At 36.8% G+C, this 23,437-nt stretch overlaps 1 protein-coding gene across 1 annotated transcript in view; it reads left to right on the top strand.

Moving 5' to 3' along the window:
• The window catches only part of LOC103091262 (target of Nesh-SH3-like), a gene marked incomplete at its 5' end in the record, with an annotated part of 20,628 nt that extends 7,547 nt beyond the window's left edge, over positions 1 to 13,081 (top strand). Inside the window, 5 exons of the mRNA XM_007469980.1 lie at positions 3,605 to 3,653; positions 4,601 to 4,672; positions 5,246 to 5,338; positions 11,069 to 11,146; positions 12,981 to 13,081. Of these exons, the coding sequence (XP_007470042.1) occupies positions 3,605 to 3,653; positions 4,601 to 4,672; positions 5,246 to 5,338; positions 11,069 to 11,146; positions 12,981 to 13,081 (393 nt within the window). The remainder of the gene's footprint in view (positions 1 to 3,604; positions 3,654 to 4,600; positions 4,673 to 5,245; positions 5,339 to 11,068; positions 11,147 to 12,980) is intronic.
• Between the last annotated feature and the right edge of the window lie 10,356 nt (positions 13,082 to 23,437).

The following is a 23,437-nucleotide window of genomic DNA, read 5'->3' as shown; positions in this document are numbered from 1 at the left end:
TTTTATAAAAAGACACAGGGAAAGAATTCATAGTGTGGATTTCTTACTGGGAATTTTAGAGTCTTCAGCATTAAACACTTTGGGCAGAAGGATTTTCCTGATGCCCTTGACCTAGAGACTATCATACTAAGTGAAGTGAGCCAGACAAAGACAAATATCATATGATATCACTTATGTGTGGAATCTAAAAAAAAAATGTTGCAAATGAACTTCTGTACAAAACAGAAATAGACCCACAGACATAGAACATAAATTTATGGTTACCAAAGGGGAAAGGGGAGGGGAGAGATAAATTAGGAGGTTGGAATTAACATATACATATTACTATGTATAAAATAGATAACCAACAAGGACCTGTAGAGCACAGGGAACTATACTCAGTGTTATGTAATAACCTATAAGGGAAAAGAATCTGAAAAAGAATATATATATATATATATACATATATATATATTCACATATATGTATACATTCTTATATATATATAATCTGAATCACTTTGCTGTACACCTAAAACTAACACAACATAAATCAACTATATTTCAACTAAAAAAAAACCCCTACTTACAGAGAGGGAGCTAGTACTTGCTCATTAGTCTTGGCACATCTTTGGATTGTAGATTGGGCAAGAGAATAATTATAGGTCTAGGAAGAACTCGATTCTGCAGCTAAATGGTTTCCTTGTTTTTTGGCAGCACACGCTGCCCATATAGTCGTGTCATCGTCTTAACAGAACACTGGTCTGTACCCATATAAGAACTCGAACAGACACTGTGTTCCATTCATGCCAAGAGTGGAATATTTTCCATTTGTTTTTGTCAAAAACTTGTTTAAAACAAATCATCCACAGGGAAGGAAATAAGAATTGGGATAATGCCATTCAAAGGCAATCAGCACATGAACCCATAGGCGTTTCTGCTATAATGTGATGTGTCTCTGAAAAACTTCACGCTCTGCCAAGTATACACTACATGGCAGGACTCACTGGGCAAACAGAGGACCAGCCATTCAACGGTCTTTGGAACGGTAGACACAGTTCTGTTGAACGTGATTATTAGCGCCGGGAAGGACAGTGCGGCTCCGTGGGCCAGCATCCCCCGTGGAACCGGAGGTTGCTGCAGCAGGGGTTAAATGCTCAGGAATGATAGAGGCCACGTGTGGCAACCCTTTCACTGAAGCAGCACAGGTGGACGTAGGGTGGACACACCAGTGCAGGGCCGTGGGCCTGCCTGTCCCTCTCTGGGAAAGGGTCCTGTGAGCAGGTACACTTATTTAATTTTCTTATGATAAATCCAGAGGTCTTCTGCCAGTGTGACCTCAAAGCTGACTTTTTTTTTTTTTTTCCTACTGATGGTTATACTTGCCTTCCTGCTATTCCCCTCCCCTTGCCTGGGAAAAGTTGTGTATAAATTATATTTACATCATTCCTCTATTGACATCATTCCTCAAGAGTGTATGAGCTATGCAGTACAGAAGCATATATAGTAGCTAAAGAGACTGCTGGTTAAAATAGCTTTTCCTAGTTATAAATGTAATTCACCCTTGTAAGGAACTTGGAAAATATAGAAAGGTACACAAAATAAAATATGAGATTATAAGAAATAACTACTGTTAAAAAAAAGAGCCATCTCCTGGTCTTTTGTCTATACATATTTGTTATACAGTTACGTTATACTATGAATATAAATTTGTGTCCTTTGTATTTATACTGTACATATTTCCCACTTTAGTAAATGTCATAAATTTGAACCATAATTTATTTAACAAAACCTCTGCTTTGGAATGATGAGGTTGTTTCACATTGTGGTAATAAACACCCTTACACGTAAATGATGCCTGTATCTTTGATTACTTCCTTAGACTAGACTGATAAGTAGGAAATTACTGGGTGTTTTAGTCCATCAGGGCTGTTATAACAAAAATACCACAGACTGGGTGGCTTAAACAGTAAATTATTTCTCACAATTCTGGAGCCTGTGAAGTCCAAGATCAAGGCACTGGCAGATTTGGTGTCTGGGGAGAACTCACTTCTGGCTCACAGACAACCATCTCACATGGTGGAAGGGTGGAGGTAGTTCTCTGTCATAAGAGCACTAATCCCATTCAAGAGGGTGGAACCCTCATGAGTTATTTACTTCCCAAAGGCCCTACCTCCAAATACCATCACATTGGGGATTAAGTTTCAACACGTGAATTTTGGGGGGATACAAGCATTCAGTCTATAGCGCTGGGCCAATATACAATACAAGAAGTATAGATACTTTTTAAAAATAATCTGATAAAAGTAAACTTTTATTTTTTGTGTGTTTTTTAAACATAAGGACTTTACTACAAGAAGAAAAATAGCCAACAGTAAATGTGGTATTGTGGCACTTTTTTATTATGGGCGTATCGTTTATTAGAATGGGAACATGTTAGCAAATCTCTTCTGTTCACAACTGTAAACACCTATGTGGTTAACTACCTCATCCAGCATATCCTGGATTGTCAGCAAATGTAGTACATTGAGTATCTATACCATGCATACAGGTTAAATCAAGCATCAAAAAATGCATGTCATGGGGCTTCCCTGGTGGCGCAGTGGTTGGGAGTCCGCCTGCCCATGCAGGGGACATGGGTTCGTGCCCCAGTCCGGGAGGATCCCACATGCCGCGGAGCGGCTGGGCCCGTGAGCCGTGGCCGCTGAGCCTGCTCGTCCGGAGCCTGTGCTCTGCAACGGGAGGGGCCACAGCAGTGAGAGGCCCGCGTACGGCAAAAAAACAAACAAACAAAAAACAACAAAAAATGCATGTCATGCGTATGCCTCTACCTCAATCTAATTCTTCTCTGTATATTTGCTGCCCTTCTCTTATCCTGTTCCGTGTCTCTCCCATGACCGTCTTATCCTTGGCTCACAATCTCCAGTGACGACTCCACTGTAAAGTTAACACTAAATGTGCCCCTAGCTCAAGCCACTCTATGGCATCAAAACTTTCTGTGGGACGTCTGAGCCAACTTGGAAGAAGGGAGAATGCACAGTCCTCTGGGACCTGCCCTTCCAATTTTGAGGTCCTCTGGGCATGAATATGTACAGAACAGTTAAAAGTACAGGCTTTGGAAGTAGAAATGTCTGGGTCTGAGCTCTGCCTTCATGGACAAGGAAATACGTGGCATCAGGAGTTCACGGCAGTTGTATCTGAAGTAGCAGGGCAGCAGTGGGGCATACTCAGACAATTGATGTTGATTGGTTTTATGTAGCTTGAAATCTTTTTCTGAGAGGAAAGGTAAAGACGGAATTTGACTGGTTTGCCTCTCAAATGAAGTGAAAATAAACTAGTATTCAATTCAGAGGATTTAATTTCTTTCCATTTCAGTTTCTAAGTAAATTAAATTAATGGGAGTTTTGAAGAAACTGCTTCTGTCAAATCTTTGGACACTTATGGGGAAAACCAAGTGAGTACAATAAAATAGAGGCAGATATATGTACTAAAGCTCTTTTCAGCAGCTGTTAAACCTGTGTCATGGGGAACTTCACTAAAGACAAGGTCTACTTCCAGTTCTTTTACTTATTTATTTTTTTAAGTTATCAGTAACTCAAAAGATGACTCTCTTCCTCTCTTTGCAGCCAGCATATGTCCCAAGAAAGCTAATCCCAGTAACAATCATCAAGCAAGGTAATTTGTATGCGTCTGCTCTGGATATGTGTTTAGAACTATTTTAATATACTTTTTAAACTGAGATAATTAAACATAGCACATATTTTTTCAATTTTTCTGATTATTTTTCTGAAAAAGTTTGAAGAAATCAGTCTAGTAAATTAGAAGTTGACAGACACTTTTGACTCTTGTACTGTTAGGCCAGGTCTTGGCAAAGCACATTGGCTGGACAACAAGGGACAGAGCAACCCTAACAAGCATTAAGTTTTAAAAAGCCAATTAAATATATGTGGCTTTCTTCAGGATTAAGATAGCTTACATGTAGAAAATCATTAATAGGATATTTGGATTAATGAAATGATAACTATGATATAGAGGTCACTTTAAGGAAAGTAAAGAAATCCAGGTTTTAAGAGTTATGTTTTATTTCAGCATCCACTCATTTTTGTTTTGACTTTCAGTTTTTCAAGTTATTTAAATGACTCCATTATTTCCAGAAAGTTTCTTGGTGGAAGAGATTGAGCACTTAAAATAGTTATTCATTTTAAGGAAACACAATGTCCCAAGTGTATTCTCAAAACAGTGTCAGTCAGTATTGGAATTATCCAAAGATTCTTTGCTCTGAAAATGTACATTTCCTGAATGTCTTTATTTACTGAGTCAGTCTTTGCCTCATTTTGTGCTAGTTCTTTAACTTGGGTAGGCTGCAGAGAATAGAGCTGAGAAAGGAAATTTTTAGCTAATTAGAATGGAACACTTTCATTACTTAAAGGCACAGGAATTAAGATAAGATGTGCCTTCTAGACCTTTCGTTGCCTGTGTTGCCAGCCCAATGAGTTCCTTTCTATTAATTAAAAAGTTAGATCAGGGTTTCTCCAGTGCAGATGGTGTCATGTTATTAGCTTCTTTCTGCTTCCTGACTATTTTTTTTCCATTCACACTGTTATCTTTTGGTATTTCAACAGTGATTCAGAATGTTACTCACAGGGCCTCAACTAAATCCCCAGAAAAGACTCCCTATGGAGGAACAATACTGGGTGAGTCTATCTTGAAATCTACACCTACATTAGTCAAGTCAGGCTCTTTTTTTTGATAATAAGGCCTTATGGAATTTTGCACTGTGAGCAGGTCTGTTAAATTGATGTTCGCTCATTTACTTTCAGTATTTAGCATCCTGGCTTGTGACCATTCCAGGCTAGGATCCAAGAGATGCTACCCCTATCCTAGTGTGTTAGAGAAACAACACTTGCTTGTGCCTATTGGGCATGATGGCTCCCCTCCTGCCTACCCCACAGGGCTGTTGCTGTTATGAGGGAGTCTCTGTCATACTGAATTACTCTTTTAAAAGTTATTATTAATAATGGTGTTTGTTCACACATTTTAAGCAACCATTTTACAATTTTTGAGTCTATGAATTAAAAGCCAGAATATTCTGGTTGTTCAGTTCTGAATATGAAAAAGTTTCTGCATAAAAGTTACTGTCATATTTTTTCCAACATTTTAAAGTTGGGGTTAAATTGACTAAGCAAAATAAGCACTAAACTTCATGGTTTCTAATGCTCTGAACTTTGTGATGGGATGCATTTTCTTTTACTTCTGTTTTCTTTCAGTCCACCTTGTTATTCCAGGTCTTAATGAAACCACCATAAAACTTCCTACCTCCATAATGTTTGAGATTTCGGATGCAATCAAGACACAGTTAGGTAAGCAGCAAAGATCTATATGTGAACTTTGCAGTGACAGTACTAGCAGTGATATTCCTAGGATATCCAAGGGATCTAGCAAATGAGCTGTTTGGGGATCTGAGAGTAAAAACTAAGGGACAGGCACGTGCACTGTTGATGGGAATATAAAATGGTACAATTGCTGTGGAAAAAAGTATGACAATTCCTCAAAAAATTAAAAATAGAATTACCATATTATCCAGCAATTCCACTTCTGGGTATATAACCAAAAGAGCTGGGTGGGGAAAAGGTCTTAAAGAGATATTTGTACGCTCATATTCATAGTAGCATTATTCACAATAACTAAAATGTGGAAACAATCCAAGTATCCATCAACAGATGAATTGATAAACATAATGTGGTATATATATACAATGAAATATTATTCTGCCTTAAAAAGGAAGGAAATTCTCACATTTGCTATAGTATAAATGGACCTTGAGGACATAATGCTAAGTGTAATAAGCCTATCACAAAAGACAAAATGACTGTGTGATTCCACTTATATGATGTACCTAGAGTAGTCAGATTCACAGAGACAGAAAGTAGAATGGTGGCTGCCAGAGACTGGAGAAGGAGGAAAATGGGGAATTAGTGTTTAATGGTACGGAGTTTCAGTTTTACAAGATAAGGAGAGTTCTGGAGATGCATGGTGGTGATGGTAGAACAACATTATGAATGTATTTAATACTACTGAACTGTATACTTGAAAAATGATTAAGATTGTAAAATTTTTGTTACGTATCTTTTACACGATAAAAAAAAATTGGAAAAAAAGTAAAGGGTAGATAGGATGGAGTGTGGGAGTTATTCGTATAAATCACATTCTATAGGGAAATAGTTATTTTATATTTATGAAAGAAGAGTGAATGATCAAATTAACCAAAATATACACATTTATACAGGTATAATTTTCAAATGGAGTCATTGTTATAAATTACACTTATTATACTATACTATCAAGGGGCCACTAGAGGTCTTCAGTGGTATCTGAGCTAAGGGTCAGGTCTGTTAGAATTATTATTTACTTTGAGATTGATACTGCTTCCTACTTCTAGAAAGCACCTGATATGATTTTAGTGTTTAAAAAACATAAAACATAACAATTTGGGGAAAAAAGCAGCAAAATTCTGTAAAAGGAGTCCAGGAAACAATTGGGGTGGCCAGTGGGCTAAGCTAGTTGCTGCATTTGAGTATCACATTAGTCTGAATTCTCTCTATAGCAGAGAATCTCACCCTTGATGAAGCATCGGAAGCCGTGGTGGGCTTGTTACACCCAGGCTGCTGGGCTCACCCCCAGGATACTGATTCCGTAGGTCTCGGGTGGGGCCTGAGAATTTGCATTTCTACCCAGTACTCAGGTGATACTGGTGCTGCTGGTCTGGAAGCCACACTTTGAGAACCACCCCTGTAAAGTCTCTGGAGAATGTCTTGGGCCACTGATAAATATGGAAGAAGGTGGCATGATGTGGTGGAAATTGAACAAGACTTAAAAATGTAGAATATTTTTCTTGAACTAGGCAATGGCTAAGAACTTCAGCGCTTATATACTTGAATCTTCACATTTTATGGGTGTGGAAACAGGCCCAAGCCCCTGTTTGGCAACATTTATTCAACAAATATTTATTAAGCATTACTCGGGGCCAGAACTGCAAGTGGCTCGGGACATAATTGTGGTTTACACAGACACGGGACCCACCCACACAGGAACCTCAGACTTAATTTCTCCTCCCTCATTGGAGGTCTGACCTGTTTGCTTGTTTGATGTTAAGCAATCAGATTGTAACAGTTCTAAAAGGTAAACCTTTACGTCCTCCTTAACTGTTAGTTTGAGAACTTCCTGGAAGAAGGAGGAGCAAAGCCTTAATAAGTGGGTAGAAAAGCATAATTAGTGGACTTAGAATTTTGGAAAAATTTTCAAAATCTATGCATCACCATTTTATTAAGATATGAACATATTTGCCCATAAATCTTTGTGATTTTGTGCAGTTGTTACATTTTTACTGTAAAAAATTCATACCTGTTAGTCCTATGGTGAGTTACTTCCAAGAATGTAGACAAGTGATTCTAGGCTTTATTTCCTTAATTTGTGCATCATGGCATTGCTGCACATGGCATTATTTTGTTCTTTTTTATGGCTGAGTAATATTCCATTGTATATATATATAATATATACCACATTTTCTTTATCCATTCCTCTGTTGATGGACATTTAGGTTGCTTCCATGTCCTGGCTATTGTAAATAGTGCTGCAATGAACATTGGGGTGCCTGTATCTTTTCAAATTCTGGTTTTCTTCATGTATATGCCTAGGAGTGGGATTGCTGGGTCATATGGTAGTTCTACTTTTAGTTCTTTAAGGGACCTCCATATTGTTCTCAATAGTGGCTGTACCAGTTTACATTCCCACCCTCAGTGTAGTAGGGTTCCCTTTTCTCCACACCCTCTCCAGCATTTATTGTTTGTAGATTGTTTGACGATGGCCATTCTGACAGGTGTGACTGATACCTCATTGTAGTTTTAATTTGCATTTCTCTAATAATTAGTGATGTCAAGCATCATTTCATGTGTTTTTTGGCCATCTGTATGTCGTCTTTGGAGAAATGTCACTGTTGAACTGAAATGTGTTTTGTTCCTTAGTTCTTGGTTTTAAGGACTATTTCCTAAATTTTTTGTTTTGTTTTGTTTTTCCAAAGTTCCACCTGCCATCTTAATATCAGTTCAAGCTTTTCATTTTCTTTAATTTAGAGAATTAAACAGTTGATTTTTTGGTTTGCTTTGCTTTTTGCTTTTGTTATTCTGATACGAATCACTAAAACTTCAGGATTAAGTGTGATTTTAATGAAGACAAATTAAAATGCAAATAGTAAATGTATTTTAAAACTTATTTCTAGGGAAGCACCTATCTTAAATTTAATACATGGTGAATTTCTTACACATTGAAGAGACTGATAGGCAGTACGTTTGAAGATGTCCAGTAAACCCATCAAATGTACCATTTTAGACTATGTTACAAACTACATTTTAGATTTACTGGTTTTTATGAAGAGTGTGAGCATAAGCAGTTCTTTATACCAATGAAGGAGAAATAAACTTTCCTGAAGTTATTTATCACTGCAATTCAGAAAAGTCCTACTGTGTAAGGGGTTAAATCCTAAAAATAATATCCTCATTCCAGCAGGACCTAATGTGGGACGTCAAGAAACTAATAGCTTTTGTTCTAAGAACACATGGTATGAATAATGAGAGAAATAAACAAGAAAGCTAGTAATACACACACCTCCCAGGGACATGAAAAGGGTTTGCCAAAGCCAAGACTTAACCTGCCAATAATGAAAGGAAACAACTGTGTTGAAAAACGGTAAGAAGAATCAGAGAGGAAAAGGAATTTCCTGGGGTTTAGGCCGTGTTCTAATGGCATTTTACTCTGCTGTTGCCAAGACCAGTTGTACATAGATAGTGTAGGTGAGTGCTCATTGGCTTGATAGGAGTCACAAAGAGTCCCCATTCAAGTTCTTTCCCTTCAATCAATTTCTCTCACACCTGAAGAGCCATGTTTAGAAATAGGGTATGCCTCTATAAGGAATTAGTGATGGGTAGAGAAAACAAATACCTCTTGGGAAGGTAGTTTACTGTTTTTCTTCATTAGCAGCCTAATTTTAGGTTAATGGTATTACCCCGTAAGGGCATGCATAAGGAGCTAAAGCAAAGCAATTCAGAGCGTTGCCTGAAAGTCTAGAATCTGGAGGTTAAAATAAATAAATAATTTTTTAAAATAAATAAATACACAGTCCTAGTCAGCCAGGGAAACACCAAGAGTGTAGGATATTACACAGGAGGGAAAGGATTAGCAAAAATAATCCTGAAGGAGAAGAGGACACTGAAAAAGGAGAGATCATTGGAAAAAATTACATTAAAAAAAAAACTTCCTGTGGTACATGCTGAAAATAACAGGACTAGAGCTCATCAAAATTTGTAATCTGAACATTTTTTCCTGTGCTAACACTCACAGTGGTTCTAAACCAAAGCTGTGACTACAAAAGAAGAAGGAAAAAGAATGTTGATGAGATTTAGAAATCTAAAAAATAGAATTTATCATAAAATTATACTGGATCTGTTTATTTTTTTAGTTATTCCAGAAAGAGTCCCTTCTCTTTATGTCCTGCTAAATTAATTTGAACAGTGGTATTAAACATTTCTGTTGTACAAACATGCTGTACAGCTTCATGAGCACAGCAATTCAGAACACACACTTGACTGATAGCTATGGCAAGTACACTAGCACTTGTAACACCTATTTCTAGCATCTCAAATCACTCCTGAAAATCATAAGCTCTAGGAATCTATCATATACTTCCATAATACAGATTGAAAATTGATTTGCTTCCATGATCTTTGTGAAAGGGATGACTTTATAATTGTCTTATGCCCATCAGAAGTAAATGAATATTTTGTGCCCATGTTAACTGAAAAGAAGAAAATGGTCTTTACAACAGTGATGTGAACTATAGGAAGAAGTTACAAAATTTACATCCTCAAAGAACTTTGAGAGAACAGATTAGATCAGTAGTTCTCAACAGAGGGCAATTTTGTCCCTTCCCCAGGATATTTGGCAGTGTCTGGAGACATTTTTGGTTGTCACAGCTGTGGAAGGGTGGAATCCAGTGAGTAAAGGCCAGAGATGCTGCTAAATATCCTACATTTCACAGGAAAGACCCCCATAAAAAAAATTGTCCAGCCCAAAATGTCAGTAGTGCCAAAGCTGAGAAACCCAAGAAGTTCCTTACAGCCTTGGGACTCTTAAAAAATCCCATCTGATTATAATCAGTTCAAGGCAACATGATCAGGGTATCTCAAAGATGAATGAATTCTTCCATGCCACTAGACTGTTTCAAAATATTGTAAGTAGGTCATTGATTCAGTGTGCTAAATAGCTGAATCAAGTTAATCCTAAGTGCATCTTGGAGAATATGGAGAATATCTTAATCATTGGGCAACTCTGGTACAGAAATGTACTTTCTTTGAAAAGGAATACCTAAATTTTAGAAGAAAAGTTTCCTGAATAATTGTCAGAAGAGAAAAGAAATAGAATAAAAAAACAGACTTCATTTTTTTACACTGAATTCCCACACAGACCCAAAGAAAATATCTATGTTACCATGAGGTTCAAATAAATAACTGTTGGTATTTTTTCCTAACCACAAATATCTTCAAATAACTTAGTCTCCTATGTGTGTTTTTCATGTTTTTCTAAAACTTTAGAGCCATAGCCTATTATATTTTTTACCATGCATAATAACAGATAATTTCTATTCATTGATTAAAAAAAAATTAGGAGTAATTGAATATAAAATTCCAGGGAGTATTTGCTATGCCTTACAACCTGTGCCTTCAAGAAACTCTGTTTATGAGTCAGAATGACTTGAGAGCTATCCAGGTACTGGGTTGTGATTTTTTTCCTCATTCCAGTACCAACTTAGATCTTAAAGAATTACCTAGGGTTAATGAGAAAGAATTCTGAAGACTGTCACTACTAATACTAATCCCTGGTAGAAATGCACAATAAATTTATTGACTGCCTGGTGGGAAGGGATAAGAGCAGAATAGATTTCTTGAAATAGTCTGTTGCTTGATTGTTTTGAGGGAATTATATTTGGATACTCTATTATGAGGAAGTGAGATAAATTGTTTATTTTCTGAATTTTTTAGCTAAGAATGAAACTTTGGCGCTGCCTGCTGAATCTAAAACACCAGAGATAGAAAAAATCCCAGCACAGCCCGTAACAGGTAATGAGATCCCTAAGTTATTAACTTTGAGAAAATAAATAATGTTTTTTCAAGTAGTAACTGATTGACAAGCCTGTATGTTTTTTTCAGTGAAGAGCCAGTAGGAAATTCATTTTGATTATAAGCACACAACAGTAGGAGATTCTGGGTCTTTAATGTTTGGAAAAACAGCAGATGCAAATGAACCATTGAATTCTGTAACTGATATGTAATATGGAAGCTGTATTTTTCACTTTAAGTGAAAGTTGTTACCTCAACATTCTGAAATATTTTTATACTGAGATGTAATACCATGGTTTGGGTGCTTTCCTTTTATAAGAAGACACGAGAGCAGTTTTTCATTTCTTCACTTTCACAAGTGATTGGTTTAGCAAAATGCCATTATCCCTCATAAATCCATAGTTTAATATCTATGAAAATACCTTGGAATCATTTAGTAACAATGTCTCTTGAAGATTAACAATGCTTATGTAGAAAATACCTAATAGTTCAGTAAAAATCCTTTAAAGAATAAATGCAGTATGCATTTTCCCCAGTTTATCAACCATTACTAACAAACATTCAGCATGCCTTATGTGAATGAACTGCCCAAGTCCAGCCCACTGGGGACACGTTATTCTCTGAACTACAGAGTTATTGCCAGAGCAATACCACTTCAGAGCTCTGTGAAACAAATATCTGGCAAGAATTCCTCCAAATCTACATTTAGCAAAGTAACTCCAATCTAAAGTGAATTTTTTAACGCATAAAATTGCCATAAATTGAAATATCAGTGATATTTACCTTGTACTAAACTCTTGGACTCCTAACTAGTCCAGGGAAAATAAAGATTGGTGGGGAAATAAAATGGCTTGATTTCAAGAAACCTATTCAAGTAGAAATATTTCTGACAGAGTAAGAAGTACTTGGTCCTACCTAAAGGTGAGAAATGGACCTTCCGTCCCCCACCTTCATGGGAGTTGGAGCAAGGGTAGACTCTGATGCTGGAATAAGCTATTTGAATGAAATTCCTAGGTAGTTTTCTGATTTCAATATAATTAGCCAATACCAAGAAAAGCATTCCCAACTACACTTCTTCTCTTGGCATAGTATCTGATGGGAGAGTCAACAGAGTTCTTAGCTCTCTGCCAAACCTTCCTCAGGATTTTCCACTTCAGAAACACTTAGGCAAACACCATAATTCATTATTCAATGTCACTGTGTTTATTTCATATCCTTACCCTACAAAATTCTGGAATTGTGTAGCTCACAATTCATTCCAGATCTCAGTGATCCTGGTTCCTCAAAAACTATTTACCTGAAGGTCATCCTTACCTTTGATCTAGCACTTGAAACAACCCTGTGACTGAGCATTTGAATCCTCATAATTTGAACCCAGTTCCAAGCTTTGCATGTTGACTACAGTTTGGAAGAGAGAAGTCTTAAAAATGTAATAATTCTAAATAAATCTTTTTGACCTGGATCATTATGTTATCTGCCCATTTATTAACTTGTTTAATAAATATTTATCATGTGCTTGCTTACAATACCCCTGACTTTGTGCTAAGAAAAAAGGGCAGACCCAAAATTATGATTAAACTGATAAATGCTTCCATGGGGGTCAATTCCATGTGCTTTTTGGAACACATGGAAAGTGGACAAACCCAGAAAGGAAGGGTTGGGAGGAGGTGTCAGTTCAGACACAAGCCAGGGAGCCCTTAACATAATTAACTTGAAAAGAATTAGTCCCTGTAAGTGTCAGTTCTAATTCTAAAAGGCAACAAAAGTGCCTTATGGTCTTGAGTTGTTTCATCATTTTATCTTAATTTGTAAAGTCCTCTTTTTTACCTTCCAGTGACTCCTGAATCAGTTCCAAGAACCACTAAACCCGCTGTGTCTAGTGCGTTAGACATTTCAGAAACAATACCGGGTAATTCTAAGAACTTTTTTTCTTAAAAAAAAAAAGAACCTCCCAACCCTCATACAAAAGTAACCCAAATGCCTTGGCTTCCCATCCTCCCCACTTTCTTTCCTACCTTACTGGCAGTAGTTCATCTTCTGTTTCTCGGACCAATTCCATTAAAGGGTTAACGACATACCTTGATCCTGATGACTAATATTCTAGGCAGCTCTGGATGCTATATGCTAACTGTACACCCTTTTTACCAGTCTCTTGGGAGGTATAGAAAAACAGAATGCCAGCCTTTTAACGTACAAAGCTTGCAGGAGTGAGAGTCTTGACTATGTCTGTGCTTTCCATTTCAGTTGGCTTTTCCAAGTCTTGTGTGTACTAAACTTAAGGAGAATCCCCCAAAGTGACATGCCTTTTACTAAGAATTTCATGTCATTCAAGTTAGCTGCTTCTTGGCCCAAGAGAATCTAACCTGCTTTATTCTCTTCTCCAAAAAAAAAAAGGAGCAGCATGTACGTATTTTGTTCTGTACTTGTGATGTTGATCTTCCATGCCACACCATGGCCATTTGAACGTATACCTTCAAATTATAACTATGTAAAACTTTTTCCAGGGAAAGCCAGCTATTTCCATGAAAGGCATCAGCTGCCCAATGTACCCTCTGTTATGAGCATGCCTCACATGACATGGTTAAGCCACAGTGTCAAATCCTGACTCAGGGAGTTTCTAACTGAATTCTTCTTTATTGCAGTTCTTAGGGGAAGGACCCCCGAAACACCGCAAACTATTTTAATACCTAGGTTTGAATTGCCACTGAGCACTCTAGGTAAAAATTATTAAACACTGCAGCTTATTATTACCTTGGAAATATTATGCATACTTGAAAGAAGTCCTTAGGCTAATTCATTCAAATTTATCTCCTCACAGAAAAGAAGGGACACATGGCTTATAGAACCATAAACTCTCCAATACCAAGCCCTTAAATGTTATAAATTCTTTATTTTATAATCTAGGATCCTAAAGAGTCTTTCTCTATGACAAATCCTTTGGTAATTTTTCTTGGGGGTAGTCATATTTTGATATTATATTTGATTCTTTTAATTCAACATTATTGTGTCACTGAATAAATTATTTTCTATATTTTTCCTAAATATCTTTTTACTCAACTGTTTCTCTTGAAAGAGAAGATATATTTATGATATTTCTGCAGACTGCTTCTTAGAATTCTTAGAATTTACATGCAATATCAAAAAAGTTGTTGGGGGAACTTAAATATAAAGTCACATAGTTACTGAAATTCTATTTTTAAAAACTATTGGACAGACATTTTCTAGTTCATATGTGTTTGGTGCTTGACTTGAGTTTAAACTTAATATATCTGAGAACACACATACGCATAGCTGAAGAAATTAGGACACTTGTTTAATAAGGGTGAAAAAAAGAACCCAAACTCCTCAAATGCAGTGGCTTGATTATACAAGACAGAAAAAGAAGCTGTCTTATATTATCCATCATTGAAACACAGGAGTAAGAAATATGTACTAGTGACAGTCCCTTACCTTACCTGAGTAATTTGCATTTGTGTGTTTGTTTTTTGTTTTTGAAGCTTGAGATTTTAAAAACCTTTTCTCTTACTCACACTTCAAGCCATAACATTTCTTGTGTGTTTCATTGCAGCTCCGAAAAGGCTTCCAGAATTTCCTCAGGCAAAAACACCCTTCCCTTTTGAGAAACCTGGGGGCACCTTGGGTAATAACAGCACCTTAAATCTGGTGTTACAACGTGGGTGGTGATTGCTTAATTCTGTAGGACATGTTTACTGGATCTTATCTATGCAAACCTCAATGAACTGCTGAATTCAGTCAACTCAGCCAAACAAGTGGTTGATTTGGTTTAAAAAAAAAAAAAAAAAAAAGCCCAAAACAACTATTTCTCTGATTGGATTTTCTACAAATTCAGTAACAATTATCAATCTATTAATTCCATATATAGCCCATTTAGTTAGTTTTCCGTCCTCAAAAAGGGGAGAGTATGACACCAAACTCTAGTCTCCTTCTAGTCTCTACTCAAATGCTCTCTGAATGGGTGTATATTGATTTCTTCTTCATATGTGATAATTGGATCAGTATGTGTTTTTTATTTCAGGCTACTGGTAGCCACTTAACCACACCAGCAACCTATTTCTGTCTCTTTATCCTCTCAAAAAAATTCTCAGTGAATTCCATTTCTTTTTTGCTGTAGCTTCAAGTCAAAAGCCATGGATTGTGCCTACAAGTAAAATATCTGAAGATTCCAAAATTCTGCTGCCTCAAACTGGTAATTGCATTCTTTTTTTAAAAAATAGATTGGAGCAACAGTATGGAATAACTTCTCGTTTTTATTTTTATAGGTTGTTTAGTTGATTATCCATATACTTTGTAGTAAATGGTAAAGTTATAATCCATTCTTGATGCTTAGATGAATTTTATTTTTTTCAGTACAAAAGCAAAATACTTTTGCATTTGTTTTAAAGATCTGTGTTTTAATGTCTGGATATACAGTTAGAAGTCTGGCTAGAAGATGAACTGTGAATTGGCTCGTTGAATTTCTAGAGATCTCTTTAGTGACATGGGAGCAGTAACAAAAATAATCCCATCGTGATCTGATTTAAGAGTATGAATTTAATATTTCCCTTGCAGTTAGATATTTGCCTCTTTTTCAGTAAAATATCTAATGAACATTTGAGAGTTTACTTTGTGCAAGATATTATTACTGAAATAATAAAACATGTAAACATAAAATATGTCCAGAAATATGTAAACGTATTGTGATATAGAGGAAAGACCATAGATCTTGGCACTAATACTGGACCTTGGTTCCAATTCTGGCTTTACTACCAACCACATATTTTAGCTATTTTTCTCTACTTTCCTGGATCCTGGTTTGCTCTTTTGTAAACTATAGCAATTGGCTTTTTCTCCCGAGAATTCTTGTGTTCCAACATTAAAACTGATTGAGTGAAATAGCTTCCTTTTTAAAAAAGAGATTTTTCTCAATTAAAGAGTTTTTGCATTTACGTCTTTTCTTTGATGTCTAGTGGTCAACTAAAGAAAATATTCAGCATGTGAGAATTATAAGAAAACCTCACAAACCATTTTGTGTGATTACTTCTATGATTTTTGTTTTACTTATTTGTATTTTAATTTTGTGAACCTTCTAGTGGCGATTTTTTTGAGTACATATAATTAGTATGTAATGTAGTTAGAAGTTCATGTAATGATGTTAAACACACCCCCATTCTGTGGTATCCTCCAGAAAGGAGTCCAGCACAGGACTGGTTTGAGAAAGGATGAGAATGAGCCTACAGATACATAGATCTTTGTCAAATGACCCTTTCTCTGGTGAGTGTAATTGATTCAGATCTTAGCAAAAGATACAAGGGTGGCATCAAATGAAGTAAGCATGTCTGTTACAGTCCTCCCTAGTTTACTCACGTGGGAAAACACTTATAAGTTGGTTATAGTTGTCAGCCAATGCAGAGAAGCCTTAAATTAGGTCTTTCTAAGCCTTGATTCCCCATGTCACTGACCCTGAAATTCTAGTGCCATTACTCAATGTGGGTGCAAGAACACCTTCAGAATTCAGGTCACCTGAGTCTAAAATCCAGGCTCTGGGTGGAGTTTCATACTGAGCCTCTAGTTCTGTTAACACAGAGGCACAGCTGCACTGCAGACTGGAACAATGCTAGTCTGTGGGCGTGTGTGATGGTTTATCTGCTGCATTGTGGCCCAGCTGGCCTGACTCCCACGTCCTTTACAAGTATCACATCTTCCAAACCAAAGACTGTTGGGGCCCACTGAGTTAGCAGAACACTTAGGTCCCTTTTATCTCTCAACTTCTGGGCTGTAAGGTCACATAAGGTCTTCCTGGTTTCTCTTGAGCAGCCTCTAGAATTTTGGTGTTTATGATTATTTAAGAGCAAACTGACCAAAACCTCCAGGAAACCACTTATGAAATTTCAATACCTAGGATATGAATTATATATAAGCCTGAATTGAAGCAAGCTTTAGGGGGTAGGGAAAATATGTTTGCAGGTGAATGTTGTAGAGTTACAAAGAGACAAAGACAGATGAGATTGGAAATCCCAGTAAAAGAAAGGTTCTTTTTGCCTTAATTACAGAAAAGGAATATTCTGGTTTTGCCCGGTGGAGTATGAATAGTTGCTAATGCCGCAGGAAGCAGTTTCATTATTCAGCTGCTTCCCTCCTGCTAGGGCCACCTTAGGCTGCCAGAGAACTTCCAAAAACTGTCGACTGCCAGCCGTCTCTAGATGAAGTGTGTGGGCCTGTCATGGGCTGTAAGAGTTCAGTAGGTATGATTGCAGGCATAAGCATAAGCCACAGAAACTTCCTGGCCTGCCCTTACATCACTGAATCGTTATGACTGGGCTACTTGGTATGATGTTTGGAGAGAGAGCATTGGCGTCACCAGGGAGCTTGTTAGAAAGGCAGAATCTTGGGCTCGACTTCAAATCTGTTGAATCAGGATCTGCTTTTTAACAAGATTTCCAGGTGATTTGTGTGAGCATTAAAGTTTAAGAAGCACTGCCTTATCACTGTAGTCTGTTAATACTTCACATGGTACAGATAAGAAGCATCGAATGTGGTCAGTTAAAGGACAGGAGGCCTGAAATCAATGTAAAATTGGTCTCTTAAAGTGGGTGATTGAGTATTTCTTGTTTCTGCTAATATTTTTAACACTCCCATCTACCTCTTGTATAAATGTTCTGTGGCATCTTCCTAAAGTTAAATTTCAAATTAAAATTTATCAGATGTGTTACTTGTGATTTAAGGAGTTGGTGTATTCACACAACCCTTTTATTCATTTCAGCCTTTGGTTCTCAATTGATTTTGTGTGAATTTACACAGGCACTAAGTTTCTATTTCCTATTTAGTTTCAACATATATGATTATTGTATTTTCCAGTTACTCACATGGCTTCCTGATGCAATTATTCGAGAATTAAGAAGAGAGAGAGTCAGAGATAGTACTTGAATGCCAGTCCATAAAATCATTGGTCTCGTTTTTAGTTGTTACATCTTTTGAAGAAATGATATATTTCAGCTGGTATTAATGACATTATTATAGCGAAATGAACATATTTTGTTTTCTCTGTTGGCATGCAATGCATCTATATTTACTGTCAATTACCTTCAGCCAAAGACCATCAGGAACACACCTGTATTTGAACAAAGTTAGGTTTATTTACTTTTTGTAACAATGGAGAATGCAGACCATGAGGAACTGTGGATCTGTTAGTTAGAAGATGTTATGGGATTTAGTCTTGTGTTAGGTGATCCTGGGGAGTGTTTAAGGAAGAGAAGCTTTGCTCTGAATTGGATGCTGTCTGAAAATAGGAATAATTTGTGACAGAATATCTTAAGAATTCTTAACTAGAAGGCAAGAAAAGAGGAGTGAGACTAAAGCTGTGATTGGTAAAGATATTAGCCAGAATATGAGGACAGTAATTTTTGTGTTCATGCGTTTGTGTCCCACACAGTTACAGAATGGTCTTGTTGTTGTCTTGGTCCATCTTTGTCACCAAGTGAAACTGTCTGATGTTGATGTTCTTTTCAATTTTCGATGTTCAGTAGGTGAACACAACAGCCTAGCTGTGAGTGCCTGGGCAGCACCTGGATGCCAGGGGCTGCTTGTTTCTTTATCAACCATTAAAAGTGGTTTATCAGTACCTTTTTTTTTTTTCTTTATTGGGGTATAATTTCTTTACAATGTTGTGTTAGTTTCTGCTTTATAACAAAGTGAATCAGTTATACATATACATATGTTCCCATATCTCTTCCCTCTTGCATCTCCCTCCCTCCCACCCTCCCTATCCCACCCCTCCAGGCGGTCACAAAGCACCGAGCTGATCTCCCTGTGCTATGCGTCTTCTTCCCACTAGCTATCTGTTTTACGTTTGGTAGTGTATATATGTCCATGCCTCCCTCTCACTTTGTAACAGCTCACCCTTCCGCCTCCCCATATCCTCAAGTCCGTTCTCTAGTAGGTCTGTGTCTCTATTCCTGTCTTACCCCTAGGTTCTTCATGACATTTTTTTTCTTAAATTCCATATATATGTGTTAGCATACGGTATTTGTCTTTCTCTTTCTGACTTACTTCACTCTGTATGACAGACTCTAAGCCTATCCACCTCATTACAAATAGCTCAATTTCGTTTCTTTTTATGACTGAGTAATATTCCATTGTGTATATGTGCCACATCTTCTTTATCCATTCATCCGATGATGGGCGTTTAGGTTGTTTCCATCTCCGGGCTATTGTATATAGAGCTGCAATGAATATTTTGGTACATGACTCTTTTTGAATTATGGTTTTCTCAGGGTATATGCCCAGTAGTGGGATTGCTGGGTCATATGGTAGTTCTATTTGTAGTTTTTTAAGGAACCTCCATACTGTTCTCCACAGTGGCTGTACCAATTCACATTCCCACCAGCAGTGCAAGAGTGTTCCCTTTTCTCCACACCCGCTCCAGCATTTATTGTTTCTAGATTTTTTGATGATGGCTAGTCTGACTGGTGTGAGATGACATCTCATTGTAGTTTTGATTTGCATTTCTCTAATGATTAATGATGTTGAGCATTCTTTCATGTGTTTGTTGGCAGTTTGTATATCTTCTTTGGAGAAAGATTTGGAGAAAGACCTATTTAAGTCTTCTGCTCATTTTTGGATTGCGTTGTTTGTTTTTTTGTTATTGAGCTGCATGAGCTGCTTGTAAATTTTGGAAATTAATCCTTTGTCACTTGCTTCATTTGCAAATATTTTCTCCCATTCTGAGGGTTGTCTTTTGGTCTTGTTTATGGTTTCCTTTGCTGTGCAAAAGCTTTGAAGTTTCATTAGGTCCCATTTGTTCATTTTTGGTTTTATTTCCATTTCTCTAGGAGGTAGGTCAAAAAGGATCTTGCTGTCATTTATGTCATAGAGTGTTCTGCCTATGGTTTCCTCTGAGAGTTTGATAGTTTCTGTCCTTACATTTAGGTAGGTCTTCAATCCATTTTGAGCTTATTTTTGTGTATGATGTTAGTGAGTGGTCTAATCTCATACTTTTACATCTACCTGTCCAGTTTTCCCAGCACTCCTTATTGAAGAGGCTGTCCTTTCTCCACTGTACATTCCTGCCACCTTTATCAAAGATAGGGTGACCATATGTGCGTGGGTTTATCTCTGGGCTTTCTGTCCTGTTCCATCGATCTGTCTTTCTGTTTTTGTGCCAGTACCATACTGTCTTGATTACTGTAGCTTTATAGTATAGTCTGAAGTCAGGGGACCTGATTCCTACAGCTCTGTTTTTCGTTCTCAAGATTGCTTTGGCTATTCGGGGTCTTATGTGTTTCCATACAAATTGTGAAATTTTTTGTTCTAGTTCTGTGAAAAATGCCAGTGGTAGTTTGATAGGGATTACATTGAATCTGTAGATTGCTTTGGGTAGTACACTCGTTTTCACAATGTTGATTCTTCCAATCCAAGAACATGGTATATCTCTCCATCTATTTGTATCATCTTTAATTTCTTTCATCAGTGTCTTATAATTTTCTGCATACAGGTCTTTTGTCTCCTTAGGTAGGTTTCTTCCTAGGTATTTTACTCTTTTTGTTGCAGTGGTAAATGGCAGTGTTTTCTTGATTTCATTTTCATTAGTGTATAGGAATGCCAGAGATTTCTGTGCATTAATTTTGTATCCTGCAACTTTACCAAATTCATTGATTAGCTCTAGTAGTTTTCTGGTAGCATCTTTAGGATTCTCTATATATAGTATCATGTCATCTCCAAACAGTGACAGCTTTACTTCTTCTTTTGCGATTTGGATTCCTTTTATTTCCTTTTCTTCTCTGATTGCTGTGGCTAAAACTTCCAGAACTGTGTTGAATAAGAGCGGTGAGAGTGGGCAACCTTGTCTTTTTCCTGATCTTATTGTAAATGCTTTCAGTTTTTCACCATTGACGATGATGATGGCTGTGGGTTTGTCATATATGGCCTTTATTATATTGAGGAAAGTTCCCTCTACACCTACTTTCTGCAGGGTTTTTATCATAAATGGGTGTTGAATTTTGTCAAAAGCTTTCTCTGCATCTATTGAGATGATCATATGGTTTTTCTCCTTCAATTTGTTAATATGGTTAATCACATTGATAGATTTGCGTATATTGAAGAATCCTTGCATTCCTGGAATAAACCCCACTTGATCATGGTGTATGATCCTTTTAATGTGCTGTTGGATTCTGTTTGCTAGTATTTTGTTGAGGATTTTTGCATCTATGTTCATCAGTGATATTGGCCTGTAGTTTTCTTTCTTTGTGACATCCTTGTCTGGTTTTGGTATCAAGGTGATGGTGGCCTCGTAGAATGAGTTTGGGAGTGTTCCTCCCTCTGCTATATTTTGGAAGAGTTTGAGAAGGATAGGTGTTAGCTCTTCTCTAAATGTTTGATAGAATTCGCCTGTGAAACCATCTGGTCCTGGGCTGTTGTTCGTTGGAAGATTTTTAATCACAGTGTCAATTTCAGTGCTTGTGATTGGTCTGTTCATATTTTCTATTTCTTCCTGATTCAGTCTTGGTAGTTTGTGCATTTCTAAGAATTTGTACATTTCTTCCAGGTTGTCCATTTTATTTGCATAGAGTTGCTTGTAGTAATCTCTCATGATCTTTTGTATTTCTGCAGTGTCCGTTGTTACTTCTCCTTTTTCATTTCTAACTCTGTTGATTTGAGTGTTCTTCCTCTTTTTCTTGATGAGTCTGGCTAATGGTTTATCTATTTTGTTTATCTTCTCAAAGAACCAGCTTTTAGTTTTATTGATCTTTGCTATCATTTCCTTCATTTCTTTTTCATTTATTTCTGATCTGATTTTTATGATTTCTGTCCTTCTGCTAACTTTGGGGTTTTTTTGTTCTTCTTTCTCTAATTGCTTGAGGTGCAAGGTTAGGATGTTTATTTGAGATGTTTCCTGCTTCTTAAGATGGGCTTGTATTGCTATAAACTTCCCTCTTAGAACTGCTTTTGCTGCATCCTATAGGTTTTTGGTGTCGTGTCTCCATTGTCTTTTGTTTCTAGGTATTTTTTTATTTCTTCTTTGATTTCTTCAGTGATCACTTCGTTATTAAGTAGTGTATTGTTTAGACTCTATGTGTTTGTATTTTTTACAGATCTTTTCCTGTAAATAGCTAGTCTCATAGCATTGTGGTCGGAAAAGATACTTGATACAGTTTCATTTTTCTTACATTTACCAAGACTTGATTTGTGACCCAAGATATGATCTATCCTGGAGAATGTTCCATGAGCACTTGAGAAAAATGTGTATTCTGTTGTTTTTGGATGGAGTGTCCTATAAATATCAATTAAGTCCATCTTGTTTAATGTATCATTTAAAGCTTGTGTTTCCTTATTTATTTTCATTTTGGATGATCTGTCCATTGGTGAAAGTGGGGTGTTAAAGTCCCCTACTATGAATGTGTTACTGTCGATTTCCCCTTTTGTGGCTGTTAGTATTTGCCTTATGTATTGAGGTGCTCCTATGTTGGGTGCATAAATATTTACTATTGTTATATCTTCTTCTTGGATCCATCCCTTGATCATTATGTAGTGTCCTTCTTTGTCTCTTGTAATAGTCTTTATTTTAAAGTCTATTTTGTCTGATATGAGAATTGCTACTCCAGCTTTCTTTTGGTTTCCATTTGCATGGAATATCTTTTTCCATCCCTTTATTTTCATTCTGTATGTGCCTCTAGGTCTGAAGTGGGTCTCTTGTAGACAGCATATATACAGGTCTTGTTTTTGTATCCATTCAGCCAATCTGTGTCTTTTGGTGGGAGCATTTAATCCATTTACATTTAAGGTAATTATCGATATGTATGTTCCTATTCCCATTTTCTAAATTGTTTTGGGATAGTTATTGTAGGTCTTTTCCTTCTCTTGTGTTTCTTGCCTAGAGAAGTTCCTTTAGCATTTGTTGTAAAGCTGGTTTAGTGGTGCTGAACTCTCTCAACTTCTGCTTGTCTGTAAAGTTTTTAATTTCTCCATCAAATCTGAATGAGATCCTTGCTGGGTAGAGTAATATTGGTTGCAGCTTTTTCTCCTTAATCACTTTAAATATGTCCTGCCACTCCCTTCTGGCTTGCAGAGTTTCTGCTGAAAGATCAGCAGTTAACCTTATGGGGATTCCCTTGTGTGTTATTTGTCGTTTTTCCCTTGCTGCTTTTAATATGCTTTCTTTGTATTTAATTTTTGACAGTTTGATTAATATGTGTCTTGGCGTATTTCTCCTTGGATTTATCCTGTATGGGACTCTCTGTGCTTCCTGGACTTGATTAACTGTTTCCTTTCCCATATTAGGGAAGTTTTCAACTATAA

This window comes from Lipotes vexillifer, unplaced genomic scaffold, assembly GCF_000442215.2.
Source record: "Lipotes vexillifer unplaced genomic scaffold, Lipotes_vexillifer_v1.1 scaffold1438, whole genome shotgun sequence".
Lineage (NCBI taxonomy): Eukaryota > Metazoa > Chordata > Mammalia > Artiodactyla > Lipotidae > Lipotes > Lipotes vexillifer.
The sequence above is the reverse complement of the archived record's forward strand: the minus strand, read 5'-3'. Positions and strand labels throughout refer to the sequence as shown.